Source organism: Nerophis lumbriciformis, linkage group LG23 (genome assembly GCF_033978685.3).
Source record: "Nerophis lumbriciformis linkage group LG23, RoL_Nlum_v2.1, whole genome shotgun sequence".
Taxonomy (NCBI): domain Eukaryota; kingdom Metazoa; phylum Chordata; class Actinopteri; order Syngnathiformes; family Syngnathidae; genus Nerophis; species Nerophis lumbriciformis.
This window is the reverse complement of record NC_084570.2, coordinates 42,032,817-42,055,602: the sequence shown is the minus strand read 5'-3', so window position 1 is coordinate 42,055,602 and position 22,786 is coordinate 42,032,817. Positions and strand designations below refer to the sequence as shown.

The 22,786-nt window shown below is 39.6% G+C and overlaps 1 protein-coding gene across 1 annotated transcript in view; it reads right to left on the bottom strand.

Moving 5' to 3' along the window:
- Positions 1 to 22,353, bottom strand: part of LOC133622667 (suppressor of tumorigenicity 14 protein-like) — a 32,070-nt gene extending 9,717 nt beyond the window's left edge. Inside the window, exons 1-14 of the mRNA XM_061985511.2 lie at positions 21,993 to 22,353; positions 20,181 to 20,340; positions 10,456 to 10,586; positions 10,321 to 10,391; positions 9,999 to 10,186; positions 9,898 to 9,933; positions 9,605 to 9,833; positions 7,189 to 7,325; positions 4,500 to 4,597; positions 4,328 to 4,428; positions 4,132 to 4,265; positions 3,959 to 4,063; positions 3,780 to 3,887; positions 2,676 to 2,792 (exon numbers count right to left, since the gene is read on the bottom strand). Coding sequence (XP_061841495.2) covers positions 2,676 to 2,792; positions 3,780 to 3,887; positions 3,959 to 4,063; positions 4,132 to 4,265; positions 4,328 to 4,428; positions 4,500 to 4,597; positions 7,189 to 7,325; positions 9,605 to 9,833; positions 9,898 to 9,933; positions 9,999 to 10,186; positions 10,321 to 10,391; positions 10,456 to 10,586; positions 20,181 to 20,340; positions 21,993 to 22,025 — 1,648 coding nt within the window. The 5' untranslated portion in view covers positions 22,026 to 22,353. The remainder of the gene's footprint in view (positions 1 to 2,675; positions 2,793 to 3,779; positions 3,888 to 3,958; positions 4,064 to 4,131; positions 4,266 to 4,327; positions 4,429 to 4,499; positions 4,598 to 7,188; positions 7,326 to 9,604; positions 9,834 to 9,897; positions 9,934 to 9,998; positions 10,187 to 10,320; positions 10,392 to 10,455; positions 10,587 to 20,180; positions 20,341 to 21,992) is intronic.
- Positions 22,354 to 22,786: the final 433 nt, after the last annotated feature.

Here is a 22,786-nt window from a genome sequence, read left to right as displayed (position 1 = left end):
GGTGGTGCTTGCTGAATGCTTGGGCCTACTGTGCTACTGTACTTTAATGTTGGCCATTGTGGTGGTGATTGATGAATACTTGGGCCTACTGCGCTACTGTACTTAAATTTTGCTTATTATGGTTGTGGTAGCCATTTTTGTGTTACTTATATTTCTCTAGTACGGCATATATTTTCAATTAAAATTAATTATTTATTTTTTGTATTGCCATGAAAATATATTTGGATATATTGCAAGTTAGTTTACATTCTGTGTCATATACAGCACCTGTAACGAGAGCACAGGTGAAATTGATTGGACAAATGTGGGCTTGATAGACTGACGGTGAAAACAGTTTTTGACCACTTTTAACTTAACACTTGAGCCTTAGTTTTGTGTTGTATGCAGTGAAGTTAGTTTTTCCTCCACCTCGGATGTACTGTTGGATGTATATGATAAGAAGACCTTTTTGCAAATAAATCTATTTTTGACAAACTTAAGTTAGAAAGTGCACCACCTGTCCTGGCTCAGCCCACGGCCTTTGGTTTAGAACCTGGGACATCAAGGAAAGGCCGTAACAATAGGTTTTTCCTTTTTTTTTTCATGCATTCTAAGTCGTAAAATACAGCAAGTACGAGGTGGCTAACAACGCAGCCAATAAGAGTACAATATCCCTTGAATATTAACCAAGTATCAGCGATGTTGTTATTATAAGCCTTAACGTTAAGGGACTACTTTTAGCTCATGCTGCCATATTGACATACTGAGCTGCTGCATCGCCTCTGAGTTGGTGAAAGTTAATTCTGGATTATAAATCATGTCTCTCACCTGGATAGTAGAAGGTTGTGGACATAAACCCACAACTTTGACATCCAACTTAGACCCGGAGATGACGAGAAAGACACTAAATAATTAAAAAAATAATAATAATCATTTGTGAGGACTATGATTCATTCTTAATTCTTTTTGACTTGAGGGCCGCATTGGGCTAAAATAAAATTGGCCTGGAGCCGAAAGCTGACTGCATGTAAAGTAACTATATATATATATTTATATGTCTGTACATATTATATTAATATAATAGGATGTTAAGAGTATGTGAAAGTTAGACTCCGACTTTGTTTACTTCCGTGACGACGTCATTAAACTTTTGTAATAAATATCAAGCAGCTAAAATAAGTGTGGAGAGAGTGTTTTACATTTTTCCCTTCATGCTTTGTAATTGATTTAAATGGGTGTAGTTTAGAAAAATATGTTGGTGTTTGGACATTTTTTTTAAATAATATCCACAAAGTTCAGTGAGCAGCTTGTGTTATGTACTTTTTCAAATGTTCTTGTAATCAGACCGTATTTTATATAATTTTTACATAGGTAAATTTTTTACAAGTGATAATTTCATTTTATATACCGAAAATATGGCCTGATTACAAGAACATTTGAAAAAGTATATGAATAAGAAGACATAATGAAAATTTTGAGCAGGTTGTATTATGTGAGACCATTTGTGTAAGTTGCATATTTGTTTTTTGGTTTTTTTTACACCATGACTAGGGAAGGTTGTGTGGATTGTGTCATCTAAGTAAATGCCATGTTATCATAACTAAGTCAATTTTAAGGTCAATGATCTGATTTACATTAACTACATTTTAAGGTCAATAATCTGATTTACATAACTAAGTACATTTTAAGGTCAATGATCTGATTTACTCCCAGTGTCTACAATACGGCACTAAATCTGGTATTTAAAATGAATGGGAAAACTCTCCGCAATGCTTAATTGAATTTATGACGTCTCGCAGGCCAAATTAAAAGAGGCCGGTGGGCCGCAGTTTGGACACCCACAAGTCAGCATCCTAGTGAGAGCAGACATTGTACAGTAAGTGATTGTTTTATTATATTCCTAGTTTGAGTATGTTGTTTAGAACTTAGCAACACTGCTACATGGTGCTTAGTGTTTGCAAATGTTGGGATGTGTCTGTGATACTAATGTTGCCATATGCTTATAATCATATATACTCACTGCGTGTATATTAAAAAAAACGATGATGGATGTTTTTTGGAGCGAATGCAAATTGCTAACTCTATTGTTAGCTGACTTTTGCGAGCATTCATTTACCAGTTAGACTACACAAAGAAAGAAAAAAGTGCACTTCCCCTTTAAGATCGGCCATTTTGGAAAAATAAAATGATTAACTTACAATGGCATACTTTTTGTATTGTTTCAGTTTCACAAATTCCTCAGTAAATTCACCAAAACGTCACCGTGGAGTTATTGAGTCTGTTTAGCTAGTGGGTCCATGACGATGACTTCTGTTTTGTTTGATCAGCCGTTTTACTGCCGTGTTACAGACAGCGTTTGGAAACAATTAAGGTATGTATATAAACATTTACAGAATATTTTTGTGTAAATAACTAATTTCCCAACATATATATCTGCGACTTATAGTGTGGCTAATATATGGAACATATTTTTTTCTTCTAAAACTTAGTGGGTGCAGTTTATATAATGGTGCGCTCGATAGTCCGGAAAATACGGTAAATGAAGTATTGTTGACGGGTTTTGGATGTTTTTTTGCGAGCGTTCATTTACCAGTTAGACTACACAAAGAAAGACAATACATACTTGTTCTTGTGAGTGATAGGCAAAAAAGTGCACTTCCCCTTCAGGATTGGCCATTTTGGAAACAAATTATTACATTTGACACATTTGGACTCATCAGAACCATCTGTGCAGTCCTCTTTTCCGTCGCACACCACCGCCGAGGGGACGCAGCGACCATTGCCGCAGCGAAATTCGCTGGAAGTGCAGGTGCCTGTGAATGACAAATCAGAAAAATAAAAGACTTGCTCCAACCGGTCTACCGGGCTTACGCGAGATCTGTCGGCACCAGGAGAACCCTCCCCCACTTAGAGACGTTCACACTCAGTAAATTCACCAAAACGTCACTGTGGAGTTATTGAGATCTTTGGCCGTTTTAATGCTTTAAACCGGAAGTGAAACTGTCCATACCATTTTTGCTCGAAAGGATTCTTCATTCATCACTTCAAGCAAAGTTTGTAAGTTTTACAATACAACTAAAACAATTCTTACTTACTAAACCGTCCCATGTGTGATGTCTGTAGGAGTGTTTTCACGCATATTTGTACGTGCTATTGTAATGTAGTCAAGATAGCGTCGCTAGCATGAGCTAATATGCTAACACATTTACAAGTGTCTGTCTTATTAACTTACAATGGCATTCTTTTTGTATTGTTTCAGTTTCACAAATTACTCAGTAAATTCACCAAAACGTCACCGTGGAATTATTGAGTCTGTTTAGCTGATTGGAGAGCTGGCTTGCGCAGCTAGTGGGTCCATGACGATGACTTCTGTTTTGCTTGATCAGCCGTTTTATTGCCGTGTTACAGACATGGTTTGCAAACAATTAAGGTATGCAAATAAACATTTATAATATCTTTCTGTGTAAATAACTCATTTCACAACATATACCGGTATATAGTCCGGTGCGGCTAAAATATGGAAAAAAATGTTTTGTCTAAAATTTAGTGGGTGTGGCTTATATACCGGTGTGCTCAATAGTCCGGCAAGTACAGTATATGAAGTATTGTTGGCGGGTTTTGGATGTTTTTTGGAGCGGAATATTGTACTCCCTTTAGCAGCATTGTTAGCCACCTCTTACTTGCTGTATTTTACGATTTAGAATGTGTAAAATAAAGAAAAACATGTGTTCTTGACTCACATAAGTATTGACAACATTTTCTAAAAGTGCAGTTTTCCTTGTGTGTGCAAATTCCCTCACCGCAGTCGCGCTCGTCCGAGTTGTCTCCACAGTCGTCGACGCCATCGCACGCCCAGAACTTGGGCTTACAGCGGCCATTTTGACACCTCATGTGGGACGCCTGGCAGGCTGTGACAGGTCGTGACAGCGTGAGCACGGACAACGTCTCGCCGCCGTCCCGAAAACAAGAACTCACTCACCGCAGTCGTCTTCGTCGCTGGCGTCTCCGCAGTCGTCCACGCCGTCGCACCTCAGGCCCGAGTCCACGCACAATTCATTGGTGCACCGGAAGCGTCCCGGACACGCTGCCCCGCGACACAACACACGACGGTCACGATGGCGTCGACTCGCACCGGGTGAGAGACAGACTTACGGTCACTGGGGACAAACGCCTTGTACTCGGCCACGAAACCCTGATCCACGTAGGACGAGTCCGAGTTGAACTTGACCGTCATCACGTTGCTTCGGCTCTCCACCACCTTGCTGCCCGCCGTCGCCCCGCACAGTCTGACAGGAAGTGACCTCAGCTTTCAAGTCTAAACGTGATCAGCCGAGGAGACAAAACCCACCTGCGGCCGTTGACCTCCACGTAATCCCGCGAACAATCGGTGGAGTCGTTTCCCACGTAGAACTTTTGGAACTCCACTTTGACCGACTTGTCCTCCGGCACCTGGGAGAGGACAGGGTGGCACTTGAAGAAGGCGATCATGAGGAAAATGGCCGTGTGGAGGAGCGACTGGCCTGGATGCTCCACACACACACGCTCCCAGGAGGGTAGCTGGACGGGAAGAACGGCGAGGAGAAGAAGCCCGCGTCGCCACTCAGAGTTCCTCCGCAGTCTGCCCGCCAGCACACAGGTTAAAGGTTACATTCTTGAAGGGGAACTGCACTTTTTTTTAATGTTCCCTGTCTGTCGTTCACAATTTTGAGAGACGAGGACGAAAACTTTTTTTTTTTTTTTTTTGCACTTTCACTTGTAAAAATGGGCTCGTTCTTGGTGGCTAGCAATGCAGCAATCAATTCTACCTCTCAATCACAGGTGTCAAACTCAAGGCCCGGGGGCCAGCCTCGTTTTATACGGCCCGCCAAGGCCTGGAAATAATATGCGTCAATAAAGTACTTTCTTACTAAATACTGCATTAAATTATAATTTAATCTTTAGAACTATAATTCCCCCCAAACACGGATTAACTGGCTGGAATATAAAGACAATATAACATACATCCATACAAAAGTGCAATATATTTATCTTTACAGTAATCTGTTTATTTATATCTGCACATTATTGCTCTTTTATTCTGCACTACAACAAGCTAATGCAACAACATTTTCTTCTAACCTGTACTGTCAAGTTCAAATTTGAATGACAATAAAAGGAAGTCTAAGTCTAATATAATGTAACAAATGTATTTTATTAAGTAACTAGGTGTGAACGCTCCAATGCTGAAGTTGAAGTGAAATGCTGGCAGAATGTAGTATGAATGTAAGAATAGTTATTGTTGGAATGGTTTGAATGTTGAAGAGCTGATGCTGAACTGAAATGCTAATGGAATGTAGGATGAATGTAGAAATGGTTTGAATGTTGAAATCGCTGAAATAGTTTGAATGTTGGAAAGGTTTGAATGTTGAAGAGTTTGAATTTCCAGGGAAACCGGAGTTTGGTTTGGAACTTGGGAAAGTGTTAGTTTGAATGTCAAGGATGAGTGGAACGTGTTGATGTTGGAATGGTTTGAATCGGTTGAAAAATGTGGGAATTGTGCAACTTGGAAAAATGTCCCATTCATTTCAATGGGAACTTCCTGGAAATTTGGGAATTTGGGGAAAAGCGGGATTTAAAAAAACAAAAACAATTAGGAGCATGAATGAGCTGAATTGGTTGGTGTTGGAATTGTTTAAATCGGTCAAGAAATTTTGAATTAGTAATGGTTTTTAATTGAGAAATTCCTGGATTTCTGGAAAAGCGGGAATTTTTCCAGTTCCTTAACCAACTTGTTTTTTGTCCTGAATATGAGGAGTGTTTTGACGGTGAAACGGTTTAAATGGGTTGAAAAATGTGAAAGGAATAGAAATAGGTTACCAAAAAACGGGAATTTCTGGAAATTTGTTGAATGTGGAAAAATGGTAGTTTGAATGTCCGTGATGTGTTGATGTTGGAATGGTTTGAATCGGTTGAAAAATGTGGGAATTGTGCAACTTGGAAAAATGTCCCATTCATTTCAATGGGAACTTCCTGGAAATTTGAGAATTTTGGGAAAAGCGGGATTTAAAAAAACAAAAACAATTAGGAGCATGAATGAGTTGAATTGGTTGGTGTTGGAATTGTTTAAATCGGTCAAGAAATGTTGAATTAGGAACGGTTTTTAAATTGAGAAATTCCTGGAATTTCCGGAAAACCGGGAATTTTTCCAGTTCCTTAACCAACTTGTTTTTTGTCCTGAATATGAGGAGTGTTTTGACGGTGAAACGGTTGAAATGGGTTGGAAAATGTGAAAGGAATAGTCGGACTTAGGGGTGGAAATAGGTTACCAAAAAACTGGAATTCCTGGAAATTTGTTGAACGTGGAAAAATTGTTATGAAGGTGTCTGTTACTACATTATATATATACTTGCAGAGTGTATATTGTACATATTACATATTGTTATGAAGGTGTCTGTTACTACATTATATATATACTTGCAGAGTGTATATTGTACATATTACATATTGTTATGAAGGTGTCTGTTACTACATTATATATATACTTGCAGTGAGTATATTGTACATATTCATATTGTTATGAAGGTGTCTGTTACTACATTATATAAATACTTGCAGAGTGTATATTGTACATATGACATATTGTTATGAAGGTGTCTGTTACTACATTATATATATACTTGCAGAGTGTATATTGTACATATTGTTATGAAGGTGTCTGTTACTACATTATACATATACTTGCAGTGTGTATATTGTAAATATTCATATTGTTATGAAGGTGTCTGTTACTACATCTGTGCACCAGTCTCCCCAAGTAAAACAAAGTCACGCACAGGCATCCTCCATAAAGGGATACACCCCTACCAGGAGGATCGTCATACTCGTTCTAGTGACCGCCGATGATGATGATGATATATACTTGCAGTGTGTAAATTGTAAATATTACATATTGTTATGAAGGTGTCTGTAATACATTATATATGTGCTTGCAGTGTGAATATAAATGTTGATGGAAGGTGTTGAAGTAGTTTTAGAGACTTTGAAGGCTACAACAATGACTTCCATTAGTTGCATCTTACAAGCGTTTTTATCATCTTTAAAAAAAACCAAAAAAAACGTGTTCTTGTCTCTCTTGTGGTTGTGAACGATAGGCAACATTTAAAAAAAGAAATGTAGTTCCCCTTTGAGGCTAATTTAGTCAACAGATAGAAAAAAGTGTCCTGTACCCACCTGGTGGCGCCAGAGAGACCTGCGAGTAGGTGGCCCTGAAGCCCGGGAAGTTCTTCTGCTGGTCGGTGACCAGCGTCAGCAGCATGACGCTGCCTGACGACACGAAGGACAGCGAGCGGTGAGGAAAGCCACAATGTCTGCGGACAAAACGCTAACGTTATTTGCTGCGGAATAATCCACTTTTGTCAAGTGCGACGCACCGCCTGTGTGACCTTGGCCCCCTTTAACCTTGCAAATGTTCAAATACTTTATTCTAAAATACATTTCCTGACTAGTGACGTCATCGAGCCCCCACGTGGTCCAAATCTCCCTAAACTGGTCCCAAACATTATGTCCATTATCATGTTTATGTTCACGTTTTATACTTTCATTTTTAAAGGTAGGAGACCGAGAGATTTTGACAAGCTTGGTTGTCAGTTTATCAATAATAACAAGTTCATAACATCATTATAACAGTTAATAACATCATTATAATAGTTAATAACACCACTATAACAGTTAATAACATCATTATAATAGTTAATAACATCACTATAACAGTTAATAACGTCATTATAACAGTTATTAACATCATTATAATAGTTGATAACGTAAAAACTATAATAAACTATTATTTTTTTGCACAAACATTTGGGACAAGTTAAGGGAGATTTTGACAAGGTTGGTTGGCAGGTTATGAATAATAACACGTTCATAACATCATTACAATAGTTAATAACACCACTATAATAGTTAATAACGTAAAAACTATAATAGACTATTACTTTTGTGCACAAACGTTTGGGACAAGCTAAGGGAGATTTTGACAAGGTTGAATGTCAGGTTATGAATAATAACACCTTAATAACATAATTATAATAGTTAATATCTTTATAATAGTTAATAACGTAAACTATAATATACTATTACTTTTGTGCACAAACCTTTGGGACAAGTTAGGGAGATTTTGACAAGGTGGGAGTTATGAGTAATAACACGTTAATAACATAATTATAATAATTAATAACATAATTATAATAGTCAATAACATAAAAACTATAATAGACTATTATTTTTGTGCACAAACGTTTGGGACAAGTTAAGGGAGATTTTGACAAGGTTGGTTGTCAGGTTATGAATAATAACACCTAATTATGATTGTTAACAACATAATTATAATAGTTAATAACATAATTATAATTGTTAATACCATTAAAAACTATAATAGACTATTTTGTGCACCGTCCTTGGGACAAGTTAAGGGAGATTTTCACAAGGTTGGTTGTCAGGTGAATAATAACATGTTAACATCATTATAATAGTTAATAACATCCTTATAATAGTTAATATCATTATAATAGTTGATATCATTATAATAGTTAATAACATCCTTATAATAGTTAATATCATTATAATAGTTAATATCATTATAATAGTTAATAACATCATTATAATAGTTAACATCATTATAATAGTTAATAACATCATTATAATAGTTAACATCATTATAATAGTTAACATCATTATAATAGTTAATAACATCATTATAATAGTTAATAACATCATTATAATTGTTAATACCATTAAAAACTATAATAGACTATTTTGTGCACCGTCCTTGGGACAAGTTAAGGGAGATTTTCACAAGGTTGGTTGTCAGGTGAATAATAACATGTTAACATCATTATAATAGTTAATAACATCCTTATAATAGTTAATATCATTATAATAGTTGATATCATTATAATAGTTAATAACATCATTATAATAGTTAACATCATTATAATAGTTAATAACATATAATAGTTAATAACATCATTATAATAGTTAATAACATCATTATAATAGTTAACATCATTATAATAGTTAATAACATCATTATAATAGTTAATAACATCATTATAATTGTTAACATCATTATAATAGTTAATAACATCATTATAATAGTTAATAACATCATTATAATTGTTAACATCATTATAATAGTTAATAACATCATTATAATAGTTAATAACATCATTATAATAGTTAATAACATCATTATAATAGTTAACATCATTATAATAGTTAATAACATCATTATAATTGTTAATACCATTAAAAACTATAATAGACTATTTTGTGCACCGTCCTTGGGACAAGTTAAGGGAGATTTTCACAAGGTTGGTTGTCAGGTGAATAATAACATGTTAACATCATTATAATAGTTAATAACATCATTACAATAGTCAACATAAAAACTATAATAGATTATTATTTTTGGGACAAGTTAAGGGAGATTTTGACAAGGTGGGGGCTGTTATGAATAATATCACGTTAATAACAAACAATTATGAAATGTTAACATAAAAACTATAACAGACAAAAATGTTATTTTAATATTTGCCATATTCGGGGGAGGGGCCAACGCCACGCGGGTGCGAAAGCAGCGCCTCACTCTGTGATGGTGGCCTGCTCGATGGGCGCCAGCGAGTCGTAGATCTTGACGAAGTCGCGCTCGCAGTCGTCCTCCAGGATCAAAGTGTCGAAGTCCAGCCGCACGCGGTGAGCGGGGTCGGCCCGCAGGCGCCACTGCAGGTAGACGCCGGGCGGGTACGGGGAATCGGGGAAACCCGGCGACTGAACGACTCCGCCCTCTCGGACGTGAACGTTGAAAGACTTCCTGACTGGCGATGAGCACACGTGGTTGAGTTAGTGTTGAATGTCGGGGGGAAAAACCCACCATCTTACCCGACACGGACGATGATGTCATCCGAGGATCGATGGCTGCACACAAACACATTTTATTTATGATTGCTGCTGTGATTCCTCTCGTCAAGAATGTTGTCCACCTCGCGTTACGACTCCGTCCACGTGGAGCGCGTCATCGGGTTTCAGCATCACCCTCCCTTGCCGACCTCGTTGACTCCCCGCCGCCGTTTGCAGCGATTTGATGGCGGCGTCGACGGAAGGCTGCCGCGCGGCGGGCACGTGGAACTCAGACTGGTAGTACGCCGTCACCGAGTCATCGCCGCCATCGCTGCGGAGGCAGAAACATGGACAACTTTAGTCTTTGGATCACGTGACTTCATCCTACTTCTTGTTTATCTCTGGTCTGGGGGCTGATGGGTAATGGCGTCCGAAAGCTAAAACTTACACTGTCATGTGACCCACCTGAACGCTTCCACAGACGAGCGTGCAAAGTATTTGACCAGCGCCGCCTTTTCGGAGTACATGGCGTTTAACTGCAAGACAAAGGGTTAGCGGCGGCCGAGCTCCTCCGGGGCCTCGGCCGCGCTCGCCACTCACCTGCTGGCTGACCAGGGACGACAGCTTGGAGAACTGGACGCTCCCGGAGTCCTCGTACGGCGGAAGGAAGCGCTGCCCGGCGATCGCCATGGAGCCCACATAGACGCGTCTGACCGGCGCGTTGCTGTGCACTGCCCGTGCAAACAAGCAAAACATCACCACAGGAAGTTGCCCCTCCCCCTTTTTGTTGCAAATATTAAAATATTACTGACATTCGTTTGTGCCGTTACGATTTTGAAGTTATTCTAAGGCCCCGTTTTCACTGCACACCAAATCTGATTTATTTGCCCTCAAGTGACTCAGATCTGATTTTTTGATGCCGGTCTAAACGCTCCAAAGTGATCTTTTGGCATCAGATTCAGGCCACATTCGGAGTTAGTCCAAATCCGATCTTTTCAAATGTAACTTCAGTCTAAACGCAATGCGACCTGAATGCGACTCTATTGGCTTGTCACACCACGCTTTGCCTTATTTGGAGTGTAGTTTTGGTTCCTGTCTTGCGCTCTTATTTTGTAGGTTCTTCACTTCCTGTTTCCCCCTTTCCTGCAGCAGCTTTGGTTGTTGGGACATTATTCACTGGTTCCGTGCTGAGTTCAAGTACGCACACACTTTGTGGACGCTGTCTGCTCCACATTTCTTGTAAGTGTTGTTGCTGTGTTCCAGCATTTACTTATTTTTTATTAATCAGTCCTACAAAATAATACACAATAATAATACAATTCCAATTCCAAAACCAGCAACATTCAGAATAGCAATCAACAGAGCAATTGAGAGGACACACAAACATGACACAAAACAATCCAATAGTAGTCCATCAAAAATGAATAATATCAACAACAGTATCAATGTTAATACGAATTCCAACATATCAGTGATTATAAATCCCTCATTGACATTATCATCACAGCCATTTATAAAAAATGACATAAAAACATTTAAAAACATTTGCAATAGTGTTACAGTGGTTTACACTTGCATCACATCTCATAAGGGGACGGCGTGGCGAAGTTGGGAGAGTGGCCGTGCCAGCAATCTGAAGGTTACTGGTTCAATCCCCACCTTCTACCATCCTAGTCACGTCCGCTGTGTCCTTGAGCAAGACACTTCACCCTTGCTCCTGATGGGACTGGTTAGCGCCGTGCATGGCAGCTCCCGCCATCAGTGTGTGAATGTGTGTGTGTGAATGGGTGAATGTGGAAAATAGTGTCAAAGCGCTTTGAGTTCCTTAAAAAGGTAGAAAAGCGCTATACAAGTACAACCCATTTATCATTTAATTTATTTATTACACCACATATATCCTTTCATACTCTATTGTCACGACTTGTCACACCACGCTGTGCCTTATTTGGAGTGTGGTTTTAGTTCCTGGCTTGCGCTCTTATTTTGTAGGTTCTTCTCTTCCTGTTTCCCCCTTTCCTGCAGCAGCTTTGCCCCTCATTTGGTTGTCAGGACATTATTCACTGGTTCCATATTGAGTTCAAGTACGCACAAACTTTGTGGACGCCGTCTGCTCCACATTTCTTGTGAGTGTTGTTGCTGTGTTCCAGCATTTACTTATTTTTTTTTATTTTTTTATTAATCAGTCCAACAAAATAGTACACAATAATACATTAATAATACAATTCCAATTCCAAAACCAGCAACATTCAGAATAGCAATCAACAGAGCAATTGAGAGGACACACAAACATGACACAAAACAATCCAAAAGTAGTCCAACAAAAATGACATCACATCTCCTAAGTTTGACAACACATTGTGTCCAATATTTAACACAAAGATAAAATAAGTCATATTTTAGGTTCATTTAATAGTTAAAACAAATTTAACAGCCATTAAAAGATTACAACACTCCCAAATATATTACACTATTCACATCCTTTCATACTTTATTGTCACGACTTGTCACACCAGGCCATGCCTTATCTGGAGTGTAGTTTTAGTTCTTGGCTTGCGCTCTTATTTTGTAGGTTCTTCACTTCCTTTTTACCCCTTTCCTGCAGCAGCTTTTCCCCTCACCTGTTTCACCATATAAGTTGAGCTTGCGACAGCATTTGGTTGTCGGGACGTTATTCACTGGTTCCATGCTGAGTTCATGTACGCACGTACTTTGTGGACGCCGTCTGCTCCACATTCTTGTAAGTGTTGTTGCTGTGTTCCAGCATTTTGTTTTGTTTCCTTCATAGTCTGTCCGCTCAGAGCACTTCCCTCTTCCTCTCGCTTTTTGTTTGTTTAGTCAACAAATACCTTTTTTACTGCACGCTGCCTCCTTGTTAGTCTGCATTTTAAAATTACTAAAACTTTGTGGTCTCACATGACGCACCGCTTGATATGACTTTCATTTATGTCCGCTTACAAAACCACTCATTTATAAGGTGTGGTAACTTTATTTTATTTTGCAGTAATAGCGACTTCCTTGTTCATTTACGGAATCCAGTCAACTTTCTATGTTTTCACTTTATCGAACTGCGTGTGCAATTGACGTCGAGGGCACATCGGGGCCACTAGGACTACGTTTACACTGCCGGCCAAAGTGGCCCAGACCAAATCGGATTTTCTTGACATCTGATTTTTTTCTATCTGACTGTTTACACTGCAAGTAAAATGTGATTTTGTTTTTGTCAGACTCCTGTGTAAAGGCGCACAGGCCCCAATGTGGCCTCGACGTCACTTGCATGCGCAGTTCAATGACGTGAAAACAAAGGAAGTTGACCAGGAGGAAGTCCCTACTACTACAAAATAAAATAAAAGTCGCAACACCTTAAAAATTAGTGTTTTTTTAGAACTATAGTTTCTAAGGACTATTTCGTGGGTCGAACTAGTCTAAGGACACATTTGTCAGTCCAACTATAGTTTTAGAGATTCTGTAGTGGGTCCAACTGTAGTCTCGAAGGATTATTTGGTGGGTCTAATTATAGTCTCTAAGGACTCTTTAGTGGGTCCAACTACAAACCCGTTTCCATATGAGTTGGGAAATTGTGTTAGATGTAAATATAAACGGAATACAATGATTTGCAAATTCTTTTCAACCCATATTCAATTGAATGCACTACAAAGACAAGATATTTGATGTTCAAACTCATAAACTTTTTTTTTTTTTTTGCAGATGATAATTAACTTAGAATTTCATAGCTGCAACACGTGCCAAAGTAGTTGGGAAAAGGCATGTCCACCACTGTGTTACATGGCCTATCCTTTTAACAACACTCAGTAAACGTTTGGGAACTGAGGAGATACATTTTTTAAGCTTCTCAGGTGGAATTATTTCCCATTCTTGCTTGATGTACAGCTTAAGTTGTTCAACAGTCCGGGGGTCTCCGTTGTGCTATTTTAGGCTTCATAATGCGCCACACATTTTCAATGGGAGACAGGTCTGGACTACAGGCAGGCCAGTCTAGTACCCGCACTCTTTTACTATGAAGCCACGTTGATGTAACACGTGGCTTGACATTGTCTTGCTGAAATAAGCAGGGGCGTCCATGGTAACGTTGCTTGGATGGCAACATATGTTGCTCCAAAACCTGTATGTACCTTTCAGCATTAATGGTGCCTTCACAGATGTGTAAGTTACCCATGTCTTGGGCACTAATACACCCCCATACCATCACAGATGCTGGCTTTTCAACTTTGCGCCTATAACAATCTGGATGGTTCTTTTCCTCTTTGGTCCGGAGGACACGACGTCCACAATTTCCAAAAACAATTTGAAATGTGGACTCGTCAGACCACAGAACACTTTTCCACTTTGTATCAGTCCATCTTAGATGAGCTCAGGCCCAGCGAAGCCGACGGTGTTTCTGGGTGTTGTTGATAAACGGTATTCGCCTTGCATAGGAGAGTTTTAACTTGCACTTACAGATGTAGCGACCGACTGTAGTTACTGACAGTGGGTTTCTGAAGTGTTCCTGATCCCATGTGGTGATATCCTTTACAAACTGATGTCGCTTGTTGATGCAGTACAGCCTGAGGGATCGAAGGTCACGGGCTTAGCTGCTTACGTGCAGTGATTTCTCCAGATTCTCTGAACCCTTTGATGATACTACGGACTGTAGATGGTGAAATCCCTAAATTCTTTGCAATAGCTGGTTAAGAAAGGTTTTTCTTAAACTGTTCAACAATTTGCTCACGCATTTGTTGACAAAGTGGTGACACTCGCCCCATCCTTGTTTGTGAATGACTGAGCATTTCATGGAATCTACTTTTATACCCAATCATGGCACCCACCTGTTCCCAATTTGCCGGTTCACCTGTGGGATGTTCCAAATAAGTGTTTGATGAGCATTACTCAACTTTATCAGTATTTATTGCCACTTTTCCCAACTTCTTTGTCACGTGTTGCTGGCATCAAATTCTAAAGTTAATGATTATTTGCAAAAAAATTTTTTTTTATCAGTTTGAACATCAAATATGTTGTCTTTGTAGCATATTCAACTGAATAAGGGTTGAAAATGATTTGCAAATCATTGTATTCCGTTTGTATTTACATCTAACACAATTTCCCAACTCATATGGAAACGGGGTTTGTAGTCTAAAGACTATAGTCTCTAAGGATTCTTTAGTGGATCCAATTATAGTCTCTAAGGATTCTTTAGTGGATCCAACTATAGTCTCTAAGGACTCTTTAGTGGGTCCAACAAGACTAAGAACACATTAGTCAGTCCAACTATAGTCTCTAAGGATTCTTTAGTGGGTCCCACTATAGCTCTAAGGACTCTTTTGTGGGTCCAACAAGGCTAAGGACACATAAGTCAGTCCAACTACAGTTTTAAAGGATTATTTAGTGGGTCCCACTATAGTCTCTAAGGACTCTTTTGTGGGTCCAACAAGACTAAGAACACATTAGTCAGTCCAACTATAGTCTCTAAGGATTCTTTAGTGGGTCCCACTATAGCTCTAAGGACTCTTTTGTGGGTCCAACAAGGCTAAGGACACATAAGTCAGTCCAACTACAGTTTTAAAGGATTATTTAGTGGGTCCCACTATAGTCTCTAAGGACTCTTTTGTGGGTCCAACAAGGCTAAGGACACATAAGTCAGTCCAACTACAGTTTTAAAGGATTATTTAGTGGGTCCAACTATAGTCTCTAAGGACTCTTTAGTGGGTCCAACTAGAGTCTCTAAGGCAGTGGTTCTTAACCTGGGTTCAATCGAACCCTAGGGGTTCGGTGAGTCGACCTCAGGGGTTCGGTGGAGCCTCCGCCGCGGAGGTCAAGACACACCCGACTCATCATGTAAATAAAAACTTCTCCCTATCGTCGTATTATGGATACGGCAACAGCAGAAGTCACACTGGTTTTCAGGTGTGTAATTTGTTGTGAGTTCATGCACTGTGTTGGTTTTGTTCTTTGAACAAGGTGATGTTCATGCATGGTTCATTTTGAGCACCAGTAAAAAAAACATAAGTTTGTCTTGAATTTGAAAAAAAAACATTTTATTTTTCACTAAAGAAGGGTTCGGTCAATGCGCATATGAAACCGGTGGGGTTCGGTACCTCCAACAAGGTTAAGAACCACTGCTCTAAGGACTCTTTCGTGGGTCCAACAAGACTAAGGACACATTAGTCAGTCCAAATATAGTCTCTAAGGATTCTTTAGTGGGTCCCACTATAGTCTCTAAGGACTCTTTTGTGGGTCCAACTAGGCTAAGGACGCATAAGTCAGTCCAACTATAGTTTTAAAGGATTATTTAGTGCAGGGGTGTCAAACTCAAATACAGAGTGGGCCAAAATTTAAAACTGAACAAAGTCGCGGGCCAAGGTTGAACAAATTAACCTTTTAATAGGGACCCAAACAAGTTTTGCATTGAATATTGAACAAGCAAGGCTTATATAACTTCATAGTGACATTCAAAATCGAGTTTCAAATAATAATAATAATAATAATAATAATAATAAAAAAACGGTGACAGATGGGTTAGTGCGTCTGCCTCACAATACGAAGGTCCTGAGTAGTCCTGAGTTCAATCCCGGGCTCGGGATCTTTCTGTGTGGAGTTTGCATGTTCTCCCCGTGACTGCGTGGGTTCCCTCCGGGTACTCCGGCTTCCTCCCACCTCCAAAGACATGCACCTGGGGATAGGTTGATTGGCAACACTAAATTGGCTCTAGTGTGTGAATGTGAGTGTGAATGTTGTCTGTCTATCTGTGTTGGCCCTGCGATGAGGTGGCGACTTGTCCAGGGTGTACCCCGCCTTCCGCCTGATTGTAGCTAAGATAGGCTCCCGCAACCCCAAAGGGAATAAGCGGTAGAAAATGGATGGATGGATGGATAATAAACAAACATCAATGGCATATCAAATACAATTTAAATAAAAATTGAATGCCTCTTTTCTATTTGCAGCCTTCTGAGGTAAATATCAACATTAACTTTTTCCACAGGCTAAAAAATTTGAAAATAAAATAACAATGAATAAACCAACCATTCAGGACTTTAAACTGCTCAGTTTGCAACACACTGATCTAATCTGATGTGCCCAAGCCAGATACCTGCCATCTTTTCTTGGATGCTAGTTCATTAATGTCGGGGCTCAGGCTTTGAGCTGAGGCAACCTTCATTATCGAACATAGGTGTTCATCAGTCATTATATCCCGTAGTGCAGTGTTTTTCAACCACTGTGCCGCGGTGTGCGTGAAATACAGTCTGGTGTGCCGTGGGAGATTATGTAATTTCACCTAATTGGGTTAAAAATATTTTTTGCACACAAGTAATTATAATCCGTAAATAACGTGCCGTTGTTTGAGTGTCTGTACTGTCTAGAGCTCGGCAGAGTAACCATGTTATACTCTTCCATATCAGTAGGTGGCAGCAAGTAGCTAATTGCTTTGTAGATGTCGGGAACACGTCGTGTTGTGATCACAATATGCAGACGACAGCGGGAAACAGCGTGCAGGTAATAAGGTATCTTATGCTTAAACCAAAAAGAAAAGGCATTGAAGCTTAGGGAAGGCTATGCAAAACGAAACTAAAACTGAACTGACTGCAAAGTAAACAAAACACAAAAATGCTGGACGATAGCAAAGACTTACAGTTTGTGGAGCAGAGACGGTATCCACAAAGTACATCCGTACATGACATGACAATCAACAATGTCCCCACAAAGAAGGATAGTGTCTGCACAACTTAAATAGTCTTGATTGCGAAAACAAAGCAGGTATGGAGAATAGCACTCAAGGAAGACATGAAACTGCAACAGGAAAATACCAACAAAACAGGAAAAACCACCAAAATAGGAGCGCAAGAGAAGGACTAAAACACTACACACAGAAAAACACAAAAAAAAGTCCAAATAAGTCACGGCGTGATGTGACAGGTGGTGACAGTACACCTACTTTGAGACAAGAGGGATATTCATGCATGCTTGGTTATGGTTTAAATTAATGTCCAACAATTGCGAGAACGACTATTTATTGTCAATATCGGCTACCGAGTTTCGTTTTTTAATGATTTCTGCTTGTGGATTACCTCAGTATTTTCTCAATGAAAAAAATGTGCCTTGGCTCAAAAAAGGTTGAAAAACACTGCCGTAGTGCACCCGGACCACAGTCTTGGGGGCCAGCCTTAAAGGCACTGCCAGTAACGTCCGCTTTACATCCATTCTAACAACGTGCCGGCCCAGTCACAGGGATATGTGCGGCTTCTGTCCGCACACACAAGTTAATGCAACGCATGCTTGATCAACAGCGATACAGGTTACACTGAGGGTGCCCGAATAAACAACTTTAACATTGTTAGAAATATACGCCACACTGTGAATCCACACCAAACAAGAATGACAAACACATTTCGGGAGAATATCCGCACCGTAACACAACATAAACACAACAGAACAAATACTCAGAACCCTTTCCAGCACTAACTCTTCCGGGACGCTACCGGGACGCTACAAGGTGTGTGTGTGTGGGGGGGGTTTGGAGGTAGCGGGGGTGTATATTGTAGCGTCCCGGAAGAGTTAGTGCTGCAAAGGGTTCTGGGTATTTGTTCTGTTGTGTTTATGTTGTGTTACTGTGCGGATGTTCTCCCAAAATGTGTTTGTCATTCTTGTTTGGTGTGCATTCACAGTGTGGCGTATATTTCTAACAATGTTAAAGTTGCTTATATGGCCACTCTCAGTGTAAACTGTATCGCTGTTGATGAAGTATGCGTTGCATTTACGTGTGTGTGCGTGTAGAAGCCGCTCATATCTTGTGACTGAGCGGGCACGTTGTTAGAAGGGATGAAAAGCGGACGTGACGTCAGATGTAGAGGACGTTAAAAGCAGTGCCTGCAAGGCACGCCCCCAAGACTGTGGAATACGAGATATAATGACTCATGAACACCTTTGTTCGATAATGAAGGTTGCCTCAGCTCAAAGCCTGAGCCCCGACATTAATGAACTAGCATCCAAGAAAAGATGCCAGGTATCTGGCTTAGGCACATCAGATTAGATCAGTGTGTTGCAAACTGAGCAGTTTAAAGTCCTGAATGGTTGGTTTATTCACTATTTTATTTTCAAATTTATTAGCCTGTGGAAAAAGTTAATGTTGATATTTACCTCAGAAGGCTGCAAATAGAAAAGAGGCATTCAATTTTTATTTAAATTGTATTTGATATACCATTGATATTTTTTAATTATTATTATTATTATTATTTGAAACTCGATTTTGTATGTCACTATAAAGTTAAATAAGCCTTGCTTGATAAATATTTAATGCAAAACTTGTTTGGGTCCCTATCAAAAAGGTTAATTTGTTCAACCTTGGCCCGCGGCTTTGTTCAGTTTTAAATTTTGGCCCACTCTGTATTTGAGTTTGACACCCCTGCTTTAGTGGGTCCAACTAGTGTCTCTAAGGACTCTTTAGTGGGTCCAACTAGTCTAAGGACACATTAGTCAGTCCAACTATAGTCTCTAAGGATTCTTTAGTGGGTCCAACTATAGTCTCTAAGGCAGGGGTGTCAAACGTACGGCCCAAGGGCCGGATCAGGCCAGCGAACAGGTTTTATCCGGCCCGCGGGATGAGATTGCTAAGTATAAAAATCAACCTGAAATTTTTGAATGAAAGAAACCGCTGTTCTAAATGTGTCCACTGGATGTCGCAATAGCAATTATTTGTATTCTTTGTATTATGATGTTAGTACATCAGTCGAGGAAAATGATCAAACTACATAACTAACATACTGTAATTTGAATTTGAGATTTTTTTTTTTTCTTGATAGATTGCAAATTAACACCAATGAGTTGACTGATGAACATTATCACATAATTTATTCAGAAAGTATAAATAACGACAAATAAAGATATAATACTTTTAACTGCAACATGTAAGTGTAAAAAAACCCAACAACATTATGATTTGTACAATTTCAGAATGTGCTTGTTCTATTTTTAAACAAAGAAAACAATCTGAAGTTGTCTTTATTTTTAAGTTATCATGCCGTGATTTTACCAGCCCAGCCTACCTGGGAGTAGATTGTACTCCACGTAGCCCCCCCATCTAAAATGAGTTTGACACCCCTATACAACTTTTATTACACTGTAATACAAATTTTTGTCTCGTATAGTTTTTATGTTATTAATGCTTTATGATGCATATCAAGTCTTATAAAAAAAGGTAACAAACATAAAAATGTTAATAGTTAGACAAGTGATAAGGATGTGTGCTTTCATGTTAGTGACACAGTTGCAGTTCATCTTTGCACACACACACACACACACACACACACACACACACACACACAGAGGCGTGAGCTCACCGTAGAAGCGCCACAGCAGCAGTCCAGTCAGCAGACTGAGAAGGAGCGCCACCACCACGATGATGACGCCCGCCCACAGCTTTCTACGCCCGGGTTTTTTCTCCAACTTCTTGGCATCGGGTGCGGGAAGAAACTGAAGGCCGGCGTCCAAGTCTGGATCCTGGCGGGTGGAGGTTGCCATGGTAACATTTTAGATGAAAAAAGTAGTACTAAACATTTTGTACTAATATTTTTTTCTCTCATAAAATCGAAAAGGTATTTTTAGCTTTTTTTTTTTAAAGCTCATCCTGACAAAATTAAAGTCGCAACACCTTAAATATTAGTGTTTTTTTAGGTGAACTATATATAGTCTCTAAGGACTCCTTCGTGGGTCTAAGACACATTAGTCAGTCCAACTATTGTCTCTAAAGACCCTTTAGTGGGTCCAACTATTGTCTCTAAGGACTCTTTAGTGGGTCCAATTAGTTTTTAGGACACATTAGTCAGTCCAACTATAGTTTTTAAGGATACTTTAGTGGGTCCAACTATAGTCTCTAAAGACTCTTTAGTGGGTCCGACTAGTCTGAGGACACATTAGTCAGTCCAACTATAGTTTTTAAGGATTCTTTAGTGGGTCCAACTATAGTCTCTAAGGACTCTTTAGTGGGTCCAACTAGTCTGAAGACACATTAGTCAGTCCAACTATAGTTTTTAGGAATTATCTAGTAGGTTCAACTATAGTCTCTAAGGACTCTTTAGTGGGTCCAACTATAGTCTCTAAGGACTCTTTAGTGGGTCCAACTAGTTTAAGGACACATTAGTCAGTCCAACTATAGTTTTTAAGGATACTTTAGTGGGTCCAACTATAGTCTCTAAGGACTCTTTAGTGGGTCCGACTAGTCTGAGGACACATTAGTCAGTCCAACTTTAGTTTTTAAGGATTCTTTAGTTGGTCCAACTATAGTCTCTAATGACTCTTTAGTGGGTCCAACTAGTCTAAAGACACATTAGTCAGTCCAACTATAGTTTTTAAGGACTCTTCAGTGGGTCCAACTTTAGTCTCTAAGGACTCTTTAGTGGGTCCAACTAGTCTAAGGACACATTAGTCAGTCCAACTATAGTTTTTAAGAATTATCTAGTAGGTTCAACTATAGTCTCTAAGGACTTTTTAGTGGGTCCAACTATAGTCTCTAAGGACTCTTTAATGGGTCCAACTAGTCTAAGGACACATTAGTCAGTCCAACTATAGTCTCTAAGGATTCTTTAGTGGGTCCAACTATTGTCTCCAAGGACTCTTTAATGGGTCCAACTAGTCTAGGGACACATTAGTCAGTCCAACCATAGTCTCTAAGGATTATTTAGTGGGTCCAACTATAGTCTCAAAGGACTCTTTAGTGGGTCCAACTAGTCTAAATACACATTAGTCCGTCCAACTATAGTCTCTAAGGACTATTTAGTGGGTCTAACTATTGTCTCTAAGGACTCTTTAATGGGTCCAACTAGTCTAAGGACACATTAGTCAGTCCAACTATAGTTTTAAGAACTCTTTACTGGGTCTAACTATAGTCTCTAAGGACTATTTAGTGGGTCTAACTATTGTCTCTAAGGACTCTTTAATGGGTCCAACTAGTCTAAGGACACATTAGTCAGTCCAACTATAGTTTTAAGAACTCTTTACTGGGTCTAACTATAGTCTCTAAGGACTATTTTAAATGAAAAAATAAACGGGTACTAATATTTTTTTCTCTCATAAAAACGAAAAGGGAATTTTAGTTTTTTTTAAAGCTCATCCTGACAAACCAGTTGGACCAGCAGTGACGTCACTGGGCTCACCTGTCTTGGACCGAACTTCTCTCCTGCGTCCATAATGACGTCACTCTACTCTCGTGGTGGTCTCGAGTAATCCGCGTGCGCGTCCTCCCATTGGCCTTCGCACGCGCGCGAGCGCGCGCCAAGAATATTTCCAAAACTGTCGGAAGGAAAGTTTCAAAAGTGTCGTTTCCGGCCCGAGGAGGAAGTGGGTTCAAAGAGGTTCAAAGAGGTTCAGATGGCGTTGCGGCGTCTTGGCGGATTTGCAGCCCCAAACATTTCAAAAGAAAGGGGAAAAAAAGAAAAGCGACAGTGTTCCGTCGGCGAAGTCGCTCTCCCGTGATGCACCGCGCGTCTTCTCCACCTGTGGTGGGCGTGGTTAGGGATGAGAATGGCGGGATGAGCAGCAGGGAGTGAAGCGAGCAGAGAAATGTGTCTAAACACGCAAGTGCTGCTAGTCTACACTTCTAAACACCACGGAACTAAGACTAAACACCACGGAACCAAGACAACATGGCCCACGTTCTGACTCAGGCAAGTACGTTTAGCTTGCTGATGTAAAACGCCTTCTTGTACGAGGGATGTCCAAAGTGCGGCACAGGGGCCTTTTTAAGCCCGAGCTTGTTTTTATGGTCCAGTCGACAGCATGTTACCGTATAAAAACAGTGGTGGAGTTTTTCCAAATGAGTCTTTAGTCAGTTAGTCTGTAAGGATTTATTTGGTCAACAAACTAGTCTATATGGAGTCTTTAGTCAGTCCAACTAGTCTCTAAGGAGTCTTTAGTCAATCCAACTAGTCTCTAAGGATTTTTTTGTCAA